The sequence below is a fragment of the Sebastes fasciatus genome, chromosome 5 (genome assembly GCF_043250625.1).
Source record: "Sebastes fasciatus isolate fSebFas1 chromosome 5, fSebFas1.pri, whole genome shotgun sequence".
Lineage (NCBI taxonomy): Eukaryota > Metazoa > Chordata > Actinopteri > Perciformes > Sebastidae > Sebastes > Sebastes fasciatus.
In genome coordinates this window covers 17,316,433-17,330,513 of record NC_133799.1, presented here as the reverse complement: position 1 = coordinate 17,330,513, position 14,081 = coordinate 17,316,433, and the positions used below count along the sequence as shown (strand labels likewise).

Below are 14,081 nucleotides of genomic sequence, written 5' to 3'. Positions count from 1 at the left end.
AGTTTACTATTTCAAATGCACTCAATCATTCATGAGTATTTGCTTGCATCTCACGGTATCAGTGTTTTGCGGCTTAACTGATGTGTGAGTGTTTGCTGATCAGGTGTGAGCATATGAGCCTCTCAGAGGTACAGTAGAAGAGACAGACAGGTCCTCAGCTTCCTGCGGACTCGCCCTTGTCAGCTCCAATGACGCCGGCGTGGCGTGAGGCTCGGGTGGGTTGCAGGCAGGCGTAGACGCTCCAACTCCGTCTGTCACCCTGGCTGACTTCAGCTGGTATAACAGCCACCTCTGGGTGTCTTTCTTGCTCCCCACACACCCGCCTGCCTGCTTGCACAACTACCTCTGCCTGGCGCGCTCATAACACGGCAGGGACATGCAGGTTAATCTTTTATTTAAGGCTAGCTTACACGCACCAGGCTGCAGCCCACACACACTTGCACATAAGCCCGAGGCCTCCACCTGTGCATTGTCTGTCTGTGTCCTCTTAAAGAGAAGATATCTTAAACGCTTCGTTGTTTGAATTAAGTGCGTATACCGAAGTAGCTTTTACATTTGTCTTCATGCATTCCAGGCAAAGAGAATGCAACATGTACTAATGCTTTCTGTCCAGGGCATGATGGCTTTGAAATGTTGTACACTATTGATGGTTCCACTTATAGCGCTCTCTGTTCATCCTTTCTTTCTTTAAAAGGAAGAAAAACATCTATTTATGCTGCAGATTGCCAGTCTGAAAGCTCATCTTGAGCAATAGTGGAAGCAAGCATTCCTTACGGAGACGTTAGTAGAAAAAAACATGCATACCCTTATTGTGAGCTAGGAATCAATGTGGACCTTGCAATTTACTGAATGAGCACCATAGACTGCATAAAATATGGACATAGTCTCCGTAACATCACCCATATGTTTCTGAAGAGCAGTTGTGAAGCTCAAAGCGGGTGGCTCCGGCCGACGCCATCTTGGCAATGAGGACACAGCCTAACTCACACAAGCCTCCAGAAGGAGCGCCAGACTTTGAAGCAAATTTTTGTAGTGGCCAAATGGTGGAATTACAACTTCCGTGTCCGTCACGTGATGCCATTGGGCCCAAAATGACTTTTCCCCATAGACTTACATTAAGAAAAAGACGTCTGTAACTTAGGGTATAATTTTTTTTTTAGGTAAATTCGACTTCCCAGTATGAACACTTGAATAGCCCTTATTTAAATCATTAGGTTCTAAAAGATGTATAATGCACTAATGGCCAAATCCAGAGTTATTTCCCTTCCTCTGTTTAAGTGAATGAGACCCAGAACGAGGCTGGAGCGAGGGCTGGGAAGGCGGAGTTAAAGGAAACGCTGCAGCGCCTGCTCAGTGGGCCCAATGGAAGCGGAAGATCGTTGGAAAATCCAGGTACTTTATCATTCGGCAGTCGAGTAATTTTGGCTTCATGTGCCACTGAGCAACTATCATAAGAATGAACGGGAGCCCGCCTCCAACGCTGTATCCAGTTCTCTTTATACATCCACGAGCTCCCGGCTAGTCCAAAAATGGACAAAGAGGACAAGAGTTGTCATGAACAGGGAAATTAGCTGTAGAGACCAAAACCATTTTTAAACCAGGCTGTAAACATGTATATGTCCACCATAAAGTTGGGCATTTTAACATCTATGGGGATTGACTCACATTTGGAAACAGCCTCAAGTGGCCGTTTGAAGAACTGCAGTTGTTGGCTTCATTTCTCAACACCGGAGGTTGCTGCTTGATCAGCACTCATGAATATCTATACATGCCCATGTGCACACACACACACACACACACACACACACACACACACACAGAAATGGAATTGACTGATCCTTGTCAGTAAGTCATTTTTTCGGGATTATTTTTCTGCATCAGCTGCATTTCTGCTGGAGAACTGAATGCATTTGTTTTCATAATGACACGGAGGAGAAGGAAATGGCTTTTCATGCTGGAACAAGAATTGATTGCATTGGGGAAGGGGGATTGAGGGGATGGGGTATATTTTAATGGACAACCATTTTTTGGATTCTCATCTTGTGCCAATAATTACAGCAGCCAAAAGCTCAGTGTAGAGTTAGATAGGATATTTTACTTGCTTGTTGAGTAAACAGTTCATACCAGCTGCTCTGTGTCGGCCCTGATCTGGCTGCCTGTGTTACCTTCAGCTTGTCACAGCATTTGCTCATTGCCCGCTTTCAGCTGCAAACTCTGCTCACCTTTTCATAATAGGGACGGCGTTTTTTCTTTCTCGTTTTATGCAGATAAAATAATTCTCACGTCTACATCAAACCCTGTAAAGACATCATCCCAGAGCACGCCGACTGAAGCCTTCGGCGCACACTCCTCTAGTCACCTTCCATGTGTTGGTTTTATACATGGAATCTGGGGAGCTGATGCAAATCATAGTGACAATGTAGCAAGCCAAGCAGATGTTGGCTATGAAAAATAGATGGGACTGTGATGTCAGCTGTGGAGTAGTTCAAGCCAGAGCACCTCTGACAGACAGCAGCTTCAACGTCACGCCAACGCCTGCTGTGAACCCGCTCCTTACATAAGGACAGGTACACTTTATCCACATACTGTGGGTGCAAAAAAAAACATCTCTGGTTTTCTGGATTCGGCTTGCTTTGCACGCACATGCCTGCGGTTCAGGCGGCACACTTCCATTAGTCTCATTGTCGTTCCATTTCTGTTAAGGAACGTCAAGTGCACCCACAAGTATTGCAAACATAAAATATGCATCTAACCCTGATCTGCAAGGACAGATGGGCTTAGCGCCTGCACAAGGTCTGTCAGTCGAACGGGGAGCAGATCAAATATTCACCATATAAATCTCAGTTTACCCACATCTCTTTGTTGCTACTGAAATATACATTGACGACACGCTCAGGTGCAAAGCAGATTCTCTTTGTGCTTCACATCGCAAGCCGAGCACTTTTCACATCATTGCTAGAGTGATGCGAACAAAACTTGCTATTATTCCTCTGTTTGTCTTTATGATGAGACCAATTTGCACCTTCCAAAACACCTAAATGTTCTGTGCGGTGACAAACCATCACATACATACAACCTTACTGAAGAAGATGTGGCGCGGTGTTTGTATCTCACATACAGCCTGCATTTATCTGAACCTGAAATGGACTGAAGGGCTGGAGATAGCGTGAACAAAGCTGACAGGGAACAAGATGAAAAAAGGATTTGACATCTCCAAAGCCAGGTATTAAGAGAGCTGCCAGGCTCAGAAGTGCAGACACAAGCAGACAGACGCACATTAAAGTTTCAGAGTCCCAGGTCCCGAGAATGTCCTGTCTCTCTCCTCTTAGCACCCCCCCTCCTCCCTCGGCTTAGGACCCAGAATTGGACGCCCTGAGAGCTTGCCTGGATGCACTGCTCCTCCAGTGACCCTCACTTCAGACTGCCTCTGTCCCCTCTCATTCTACTCTGAGTGCCCTTTACATGGAGCACAGAGGTTGCGACTGTCCCCTGTGTCGGCCTCGGATCCAGAGGCTGAATGTGCCTCAGGGCTGGTTCCTCACCCTCCGACCCTCCACTCTGAGTGCGCCGGTACCTGGGCAGGAGAGAGCCAGACGGTCCCTAGCATGTGAGCTGCAGGGCTTGGGGGGTGGGATGGGGGGGGGGATGGATGGCTCTGGGCTCACGCTGCGCTCTCAGAGGGAGTCCAAGCAGGTGTAGCGGAGTAGGCTCCGCAATCCTGACGTAACAGGGTTATCCAAGACTCAAAGGGGCTCCTCTGTCTGTCAGCTTGCCTTCTATTTCTCAGCTGCACAGCCAGCCAAGCAGCCCACACACTGCAGGCTGCAGTCCACTGGCCCCAAGGCTCAGGGAGCCACCACGAGGGGGTGGTTACGTGTGTGTGTGCCTGAGCTTCTACGTGGGCAAGTGTGTGTCTGTGTGTGTGTGTCGGTGGAAGCAGGGCCTTGGGAACTGAGAGTGGGAGCCTCCTGACTGCAACAGTGGCTGCTACCTTGGCAACCCAGGAGGGAAAGATGTGTTGAATGAGTGAGTGGGAGAGGGATCTACAGTAGATGCATGTGTGCGGGGGACGTGGCTGTGTTTATGAATTTAGTTATTTAAACAGGCTCAATACATGCCACATGATGCTCCAACTGTACTGCTAGTATTTGAGGTGTTGTAGTCTTTTGTTCTCTTTGTGTTTTTTTGTAAACTCTCAACTCCCTATTTCCTATGGAGTTGACCCCTCAGTAAGGTAAGTGAAGTGTTTTTTGACATGAAGCTGGTGACAGGGCACCTTTTCAAATGTTGAGGAGCGCTGGCCCATCAAAAACAGCATTACCTCAAGTTGCTGCAGCAGCAAGGGGAAAAACATCAGAGGATGTAGGCAGTGAGTGTGACACATTTATTTTGACAAATTGAAATGTTTTTTTTGTCCCCTCCGCCTCATCTTAAAATGTCGCTAAATTCAAAACTGACCGAACGGATTTGCCTCTTTGTGGGGAGAAGGGGCCGGTCCTCTCAAGGTGTGTTAGCATCACCGACTGAGAGCTCTGATGATCCCTGAAAGCTGAAACTCCCCCTCACCCCTTTTGATGCTTCTGTTCTCCCATGACTTCTGAATGACAGACAGACTCCACTGCTGACAGGGTGTGGGACTGTCGAAACAACTAGAATCTTATTTTTTCATATAGCCTTAAAAGGTCTCTTTATGCTGTGTTCAAACCAAACGCGAAGCAAATTTTCGCGTCACTTGCGCAAGACACGCCACAGAGGAGGGGCTTACTTACTTTGTTTCACACGGATAAGAACACCGGTCTTTGATCCACCCATCCACCGCGACCTCCTCCCTACGCTGCGTTTTTCGCTCTTTATACTGGTTCACGATTATGTGGATTACATACGAGTTGATTTTGTGGAATATATACGAATTACAGTGCATTACTTTTCGTAGGTATATTTATGAACATTATATGAGAACAGCCTGCTCTTGGCGCCCACAGACAGGTACAATCAGTTTTTCTTCCATTTCTGATTCAACAACATCAGGATGATAGGAGAATCTCTACGCTATATCTCGCTCAAGAAATTTCAACTTGAACAAATACGTGAATGACAGAAATTCCGCCTATTTGCGTCGTCTTTGCATTGACTTTGTATGTAATTGCACAGCACAAAAAATTTGCTTCGCATTTGGTGTGAACACACCATCACACAGATCATATTCATTTTCTTAGATAGCTTTTTTTGCCATTTGTTGGGCAGCATGTACTACACAAAGTTCTTATTTTTATAGAAATATATAAACTACACAGGAACAAAAGACAAAGCAGTGAATAAATGTGACAGAATCTGAACAAGCTGGCAGTTGTATCACCGCCACAGAAGTAAAACATTATAATATCTGTTTTGACAACATGGTGTCAGCAGTTCAAATTAACTTTTTCATTAACAGCTACATGCTTTCAGAGAACAGTATCAAGAACAATAGATTGTGGGAAGGTACACAGTGAAACAGAAGCTTCTTGCAGCGATGTGTTTCATTTGGTAGCTACCACTCCAGATCAAAGAGTCTATAGTGCGTCGTTGTGTGAGCCTTGCCTGATGATAGCAGGAGATGAAGATGCTTTCATGTCTGCAGTGCAGGGCTCTTAGTCACATAATGCAACAAAAAAGGCACAAAATAATGACAGGCAATATGTAACCGGAGTCTCTTACTATGTGCTCCTTACAGCATATGATTGTGTACCTCGCTGTGCGCCTCACAGTGTCGTACATGAATATGTTTAACTTGATTATATGCCTGTTTATCCAGTGTTGCCATGCATACATCTATTTTGCTTATTTATGTACCTATATGTCATTTTGCATAGGTATGTGTGACGTTTCACCTGCGTTCTCCGGTGTGTGTGTGTGTGTGTGTATGTGCACAGAAGGGGGAAAGGAAAGGTGAAATTACATAGTGGGGCCAGCAGGCAGGACACCCGCTAGAAGAACACTCATTTTCTCATGTCACACATTGAGCAACCCGCTGCTCCTCAGGAAACAAATAATGGCTTAGTCATAACACCTTCGCCAACTCACCAAAGAGCTACTCACTAGAAATAGCATTGATTTTACCACTGAAAAACATGCCCACCTCCCCTATACAATTTATGTCAGATTGTACAAAAGCACTGCCAAAAGAGTGGAGGTGGCTCCAAATTAGCCCTCACTCCCATGTGGTTAGTGAAAATGGACGTGGCACTATATGATGAAGCCCTGCAGTGCTACAGTATAGTGGAACCTAAACCTATTCAATATGTAATGACAGCTTCAGATATGCAAGTGCCTACAGTATAATATCATTAACAAACCCTAGATTTTTAGATTTATATAAATCCCATTTGGGGGACATTCTTTATTACACGACCTCTGCCGTTATTAAATTTACATAATTTTTATTAAGAAGCCCCCTTTCATTGCTGCCGAGCATTTCCTTATGTCGTTACAACTGTTGTAGAATTCGCACAACTGGCACTCACTGTAAGCAGCTGACGAATCAAAGCCAAATGAATATCTAACCTCATTAAAAGACCATTATGAAGAGCAATGCATCATTTGGGTTCTTGGTTTTAATTGACAATTAAAATATATAAGTTAATGTATCCATTAAGCTAATTGATCAGCACAAGGCTGATTTTTCTGTTAGCTACAACCCCATTAGAGGCTATTTATCATGCATTTTTAATAGCTTCTCTATATTGCCTCAGATGCAGTACTTTCTTCAAGTTATTTTTCTGTAATTATAGAATACCAGTAGAAAGTCTCTTTCTACTGTAAAAAAGATCTCCCAGTGGATTTCATTACATTATTCGGAAATGTCCCCGACACTTATATTTGAATTCCGCTGCATTTCTATAACCTATAACCTACATTTTTATGAATGTATTGTTCAGCGGCAGTGAAGCAACTTTGATAGATGACATGGCATTGAAAATTACTTTTACAGTAAGACTTGATCTTGAAGAACATTTAAATGCGTGTCTAGAAACAGCTTTAGCAATATCACGCTTTGCTGCGTCTTTACTTTATGGTAATACATTTTGTCTGGTGTTGTGCGATCACGCAGCCTGAGCTGGCCTCAGCCTTGCATTCCAATAAGACACCATGCTACGTTAACCCCTTTGTGCCCACAACTGAAATTTGATATTTCCTTGTTGGAAGTGTTCTCTTGGATTACCTACGTACAATGTAGAAATTTTCTGTCAAACCGTTATTAACTATATCTAGTCTTTGGGCACATGATGGGACAACTGTCTTAGTAATAGACTCCATTATATTTTAGGAAAAAACAGAAGTCCCATGCGCCCAAATACTAAATATACTATGATAAGAATATGGCTGTATCTCAGAAACTACAAGGAGCACAATCAAGTATTTGGTATCAATGAACTCATAAGAAGTTGAATATTAAAGATATGAACACATATGCAGTGTAAAAAAATAAAAATAAATCCTGGCTTTGACTATTAACCTTTTAAAAATGGAAAACCATAATAGCTAGAGCACTCATTCTTTTGTTCTATTTTTGTAGTGGAAAGCCAAGGCTTCTGTCTTTCGAGTCATCATGTTGTACCCTCGGATATCGCTGTTTAAGTCGATGTAAAATAAAAAACATAATAGCTAGAGCAGTCATGCTTTTTGCTGCAGAAAGCCAAGGCTTCTATCAGTTGTGTCATCACATTGTCCGCTAGTGAGGACGTCATTAAGTCATGCTACGTGCAGAATGTAACAAAATTATCAAATGCCTTGTTCTGCTCTTTAAAATGAGAAAACATCATGAAATAACTTATTGAGTGTTAAGAAATATTTTGTTCACGTTTCTACATTTATAAATACTTTGATCAATATTTTTTGTGTGTTTATTTGGTAACATTTTATGAAAAAACATCAGATTTTTGTATTTTTTTTATTTATGACACAATTTCAATACTTTTGTCAATTATTATAGTTTATTGACTTATATAACCTTTTAGCTCAGGTTGTACATATTTTAGGGATATGCAAAATTTGCAGATATACTCCAAGAAAAGACATCACAATAAGCAAAAAATACCAATGTAGGCACTGGCGGATCATTTCTATTGCAGAGTTAAAAGGGTTAATAAAGTGTGATTTTTCATATGATCTAAAAATGTCAAAGTTGTTCTGTTAGATACTTGTCCAAACTATGTCTGTACCAAATTTCAAGACTTTTGACCAATCAGAACAAATGTTGTGTTCATTTTTCCTTATCATACTAAATATAGTCTTTGGGCACAAATGGGTTAAATGATGCCGAGGCATTTTAAACTGTGCTTAACCGCGGTGTGTTGAGCCGGAACAGAGCAGGGCACTGTGGTGTTGTGATCCAAAGGCAGGCAGCAGGCAGGGCTGATCCCGCTGGGGAGCATTGAGGTGGACAGGGCAGGTGTTGAGACAGGCTGAAGCCAACCACACTGCCTGCTGCCTCTGCGTGCATACTGTAGGTTACAGACGGAGAACTGCTAACAGTAGAACCCAAACCCCCCAGGAAGAGCGCCGGGCTTTGAAGCAAATTTTCCTTGTGTACAATCGGTGGAAATACATCTTCCGTGTCCATCATGTGATGCCATTGGGCCAAAAATACTTTTTCACATAGACTTACGCCCAGTCCGCGGCTGAACTGAAGCCTGGGAGGCGGGGTTAAAAGAAACGCTACTGGGCCTGTTCTATGGGCCCAATGGATACAGAAAATTGCCGGATGATCCGGGTACTTTATCACTCGGCAGTCGAGCCATTTTGGCTTCATGCGTCACTGAGCAACTCTTATAGTAATGAACGGGAGCTTGCCAACAACGCTGTATCCAGTTCTCTTTATACATCCATGGTAGTACCCTCATCTACTCAATTGCTTGCGCATACACATGATAAAGGATGGAAATAGACCGTGTTCTTCATCTTTTCAGTTTTGCCATTCACTAAACGGTTTAGGAACTACAATAGCCCCCTCTACACAGGAACAATGATGCATTCACTGGTTAGCCGCCAGCCGCTCCACTCCTCACTGTCCTGCTGCGAGGGCATTCTTTACGGCTTGTGTTTGTTTGTGTGCGCCTCTGTGATTGAGTGATTACATGTTTACTCGCATGCGTGCGCACATGTGTGTACATCTGTGTGGTGCGTTGGCGTTGGCGGCTCCCACCCCATCCACGCAGCCAGCCAGGCAGTCTGCCGGTGGCTCCCTGCTGTTAGCTGCTCCGTAGCCGGCTGGAAATGGTTGGTGGAATCCCCTCCTGGAGCTTTCCTGATGCTGCAGGCAGATGTCTCCCCTCATCTCATCCCTCACCTGGGGACTGTTGCCAGCCAGCGAGCCTCGCTCCCACCCTCTTCTCCTCCATCCTGGAGGCCCTCAGCCTTTGCCAAAGAGGGAGTGAAGAAGAGAGTGGGGGCGGGCAGATATGCCAATACCAGCCTAAGCTCCCCATGCATACAACATACACACCCATTGAAACTTACACATAATTTACATACCGCAGCTGCTGAATACAACATTCATCAGGCTAGAAATCAAAGTAAATACACTATTTTGTATGTTGCAAGACTGTAATCCATTGCTGACTCACAGGTGTGCATGCCCACACACACATATAGACACTCAGCCTACACGGCGACAGCGTCCATTGCTGCCAGTTTGGCCCCATTTGGCTGCCTGGACTACTCCACGAGCGCTAAGTGTCTCGGTACCATTAAGCACCAGCCAGCCCATCTCGACTGCCCCGCATGAGTGCTCTTCGCCGGCACACTTCATTGTCAGCTAACCCTCTGGTAGCCGCGCTTGTCGAACCTCACATTTCTTGTTGAAGATGAGGAAGAAGGGTGAGGAAGGTGACGGGAAAGTGGGAGGCGAGGGTGGAAGAGGAGCGCTATGAGCACCAGACTCTCAGCTGTTGCACCCATCTGGAATTTTCATGTCAGTGTAAATTGAATCCGTGCACCTATGAACAGTTACAGTTTGAAATGTTTGCTGAAAATATTTAATTCATCTGCGCACTACTGGGTAATTTAGAATAGCGTTTATGGCCCATCTCGGTTTATTGGCAAGATAAAGCTACATGCAGCTTTCACTTTCGACTGATTCAATTAATTCATTTTGCCACTTTCTCTTCATTATTCGCCGCCTCTTTTGTGTTTAATAAAGAAGAGCAGACACAAAGAGTGATTTTGCGAGTTATATTTAAACTGCCAAACTTAACACCTGATGTCAGCCGAGAGTCAGAGAGGAGGAGGAGAGGGAGGAGAGGAGGGTTAGTTAAAAATAGCAGTAGTCTCTCCAGGATGGCAGGTTTTTAATTAACAATAGAGAGCGTCTGATAATCCACAGTTAATCCGGAGGAGAAGAGGGAGGAGAGGAGAGAAGAAGAGAAAATCATCAGCTGTTTGATGTTAGGACTACAAGTCCCTCCTGGCCTTTCCACTGCTCGCTGCTGAGCTCTTCTGCGCTCTGATATCCATAGCCCAAATGTATTTATTTTGTGCAACAGCCATGCTCCATATTTTGTGATTCACTTTGTCTCTGACTAACCGCTGTCTGTTCCCATTAGCGTGAATATGTGCACGCCGCTCCTCTTAAACTGACTGGGTATTCTCTTTGTGCTTGTGTGTGGCGTTAGTGGATCGGGGCTGTTTGTTGAAAAGTAGCCGACTGAAGGCCCTGATGGCTAGAGGCGTCCGCTTAAAGTCCTACGCCTGTTGAAAGGCTTGATCTGTCGGGGAAACACTGGGAGATGTCAGGCCTGCTTCACACTCAAAGGGAGTCTGCTATCTAAGACACTTTGAGCTTAGAGGGAAATGGGGGTGGTAGTTTTTTTTCTCTCTTTTTGTACAGCTGCAAAGACAGTAACAAATATGTTGTTTGTACGTACTGTGATACTTTATTTGCCGGGGCTGGGTTGAGTTTCACTCATAATTCAGGGAGAATTTGAGTCTAATTTATGACACATTTAGGCATTCAGTCATTGACACTTCTATCTTGAGCAACTTAAAATAAATGCATTAGTAGAGTAAATACAGTGCTGCAGGGATGACGCATTGGATTTTGGATTATTGAAGAAAATAAGCTCTGTGGTAAACACAAGTTTATGATACTTACGCGTTTTGTTCAGCAAGATAATCTTCATGAATGAACACCACTTTTATGATTTTTGAAGTGTGAATGCAATCACCACCAAGTAAAAAGCTAACGCTATAAAGAAACTGCACCACAGTTGCACGACTGCGAGTATAAACAATGAGGCTGTAAAGGAGGACGAGTCGACGTGATGATGTTTAGCAGTCTCATTTAGACACTTGTTAGCAACCGCCTTTTTTTAAGACACATAAAAGTGGGATATTTACTGACGTATTTTCCACGTAGAACAAAACATTAACATCTCTTAAGCTTGTGTTAACAACAGACCTTATTTCAGGCATCTAACTTAAACCCATTGACTTCCAGACAAGGGAATCTGAAGTGCTGAAATGCCAACTCATTTCCGGGTTTTAGGACTCATTCCTGCACCACTCAATTCCCTCAAGATCCGAGATCACCAATATAACAAGCAACCAATTATGAGGAGTGCAAGGATCAGAGTCTGGACATATTCCCTTTTCAACAAGATTAGTATTAACACATGAAATATCAGTTAGAGATGTTTCTTTTTCTTTCCCTGGATTATCTCTTTATATTTTTAAGTATTAACTGAATGGGGTAGTGAAAAGGGTCTTTTAAAGGTTACAGTACACGGAGCTGGAAAGAGGATGTCTCATCCATCACATGTTGTAGAGTACACATCTGCAGGGCTGTGGCTTCACATGACACATGGTTGACAAAAGTCACACCAATACTCTCGGCGCTCCGGGCACGAGTCACTGTGATCTTGTCAGCAGTGATGAAGAGATGTTGTAAAGGATTTTCGAGGAAAAGATGTATGATATCCAAGAGGGTGGCTGTGGATGGGAGCGAGGGTTGAGTATCATTTTCAGTTTTAGGAGGGACAAAGGTCAACGAATCACACTGCCATATTACTGATGGCAGTATTAAGACGGCAACCTCCGGGTCTGAAAAGTGAAGCCAATGCAGAAGTGACTTCTTTCTAATAGCCAACAGGGGGCGACTCCTCTGGTTGCAAAAAGAAGTCTGATTATATATAAGTCTATGAGAAAATGATCCTACTTCTCACTTGAATTATCACCTCAGTAAACATTGTAAACATGAGTTTATGGTCTCAATCGCTAGTTTCAAGTCTTCTTCAATACAGCATGATGTTCATTTAGTAAGTTATGGTCCCATTTAGGGTCAAATAGACCATAAAGCAGGGTATGCTTTAAGGCGCGGCTACCTTGTGATTCACAGGTGTTGTCCGGTCTGGGAGTTGTCCGTGTTTTCATCTTATACTGTAACTTTAACCCTTTCACAGTGTGTTTCCAGTTCATGAAAGTTTATTATAGCATTTGGTCGCTTGTATTTAACTCCACGCTGTCATATTACTTCTGGTTGCAAGAGAGAGTAGAATTATTAGTCAGTATGAAATATGGTACCACATTACAAATTTAAACCTACAAAGTGTTTATCCCTCTCCTCTAATAATGAGGGGTGTCTCCCTGTCTCCCCTCAAATCTTTAATGTGAGATGAGTATAAATTAAGATGTGCTCTTGCTGTCAGTTATCAAATTGCAGAAATAAAATCACTGAATGGAGAAAACATTTTAAAAGCTTTTCTTTCCTTCTTTCTGTCATTTCAGGACAGAGTCTGGGCTACGGCTTTGTGAACTACATCGATCCAAAGGACGCAGAGAAAGCCATCAACACGTTAAACGGACTCAGACTTCAGACCAAAACGATCAAGGTAACTGACACCATGTACACGTAAACAAGTCTAATTATAACACACCATAGTTGTCTCCATTACAAATACACAACAACAACAAATATGTCGAAAGCATCACTGCAAAATGGACTGCTAGATAATAATTGATACAATCATTTGATTTTATAAAGTTGTGGAGGTCGTGCTAAACTTAAATTTAAATCACACGGCTGCTTTCTTCTTTCTCAAAGCCCTTTTAGATAGTGGTGCTGTTAGTAAATGAGCTGGAAGGCAAGATGGGGATTAACATGCATGAGCCTCAGAAATAAAAAAAGACCATCTAAATCAAAGAGACACATTAAAAAGCTTGTGACTACGACTGATATGCTAATTGCTTTCTAAATGTCAAAATGTAAAGGTGAAATTATATATGAGTAAAGCCTCTGAGTGAACGCGTCAATCATCGCATGTTTTCCAAAATAATTGAGGGCTCTGTTATTGCCTTTTAATGGCATGACTAATGTGCGGGCTTGACGGTAAGACAGATAAATCAATGCCAACACCGTGCTGTCCCTCCTCCAAACATGATTTGAAGACTAAAAATTAAACCTAGTTAAGAGCAGTTGTTTTTGCCTGTTTAAAATCAGCATATCAGTCTTCCTGCTGATCCTGTTTTCTCCTCTCCCACATCCTCTACTGTCGTCCCTTCTGTGCCTGCCGATATGCTGTTGCTTTTAAACCGGGCAGTAATCTGTTGCTCTGTGGTAATCCCTGGATTCTCGCTTTCTGTCATCTGATCTAATCTAATCTGATCTAATCTCATAGGATGGGATTATCTTGTAGTTGTGAATAGGGAATCCCTGTGAGAATCCCTCTATTCCCCCGACAATACGCTGCCTGGCCCGGCCTCGGTTCAGCGCAGCATCCCGGCTCTCTAATTTATGCCACAGAAGAAAAACAGAGATATGTAATTTTATGTGTGTGTAATGTGTGTTTTCTGCTTGTGTTGTATACAAGTGTGTACATTTTGGGTTGTTTGAGGTGGGATTTGTGGTGGTTTGATGTGTCTTTGATCGGTGAATCAGTGTGTATTATCCATATGTATGATTTGGTTATTGTAATCTGCAGTTGCAGCACTGAGCAACGATTACAAGTCTCTGTATGACCCTAAAGGCCGGAGCACTTGCTATCCCTAACCCTATGTGCAGCCTCTTCTCATTCCCAAGGTGTTAAATATCGAGGCTTTTTCACGGC

At 43.3% G+C, this 14,081-nt stretch overlaps 1 protein-coding gene across 4 annotated transcripts in view; it reads left to right on the top strand.

Moving 5' to 3' along the window:
- Nucleotides 1-14,081, top strand: part of elavl4 (ELAV like neuron-specific RNA binding protein 4) — a 98,470-nt gene that overhangs the window by 47,925 nt on the left and 36,464 nt on the right. For 2 of the 4 annotated variants that reach the window (XM_074635411.1, XM_074635410.1), the window contains exons 5-6: nt 1,279-1,392; nt 12,763-12,866. In XM_074635411.1, coding sequence (XP_074491512.1) covers nt 1,279-1,392; nt 12,763-12,866 — 218 coding nt within the window. The remainder of the gene's footprint in view (nt 1-1,278; nt 1,393-12,762; nt 12,867-14,081) is intronic. The other 2 variants (XM_074635414.1, XM_074635412.1) reach the window with 1 other exon arrangement.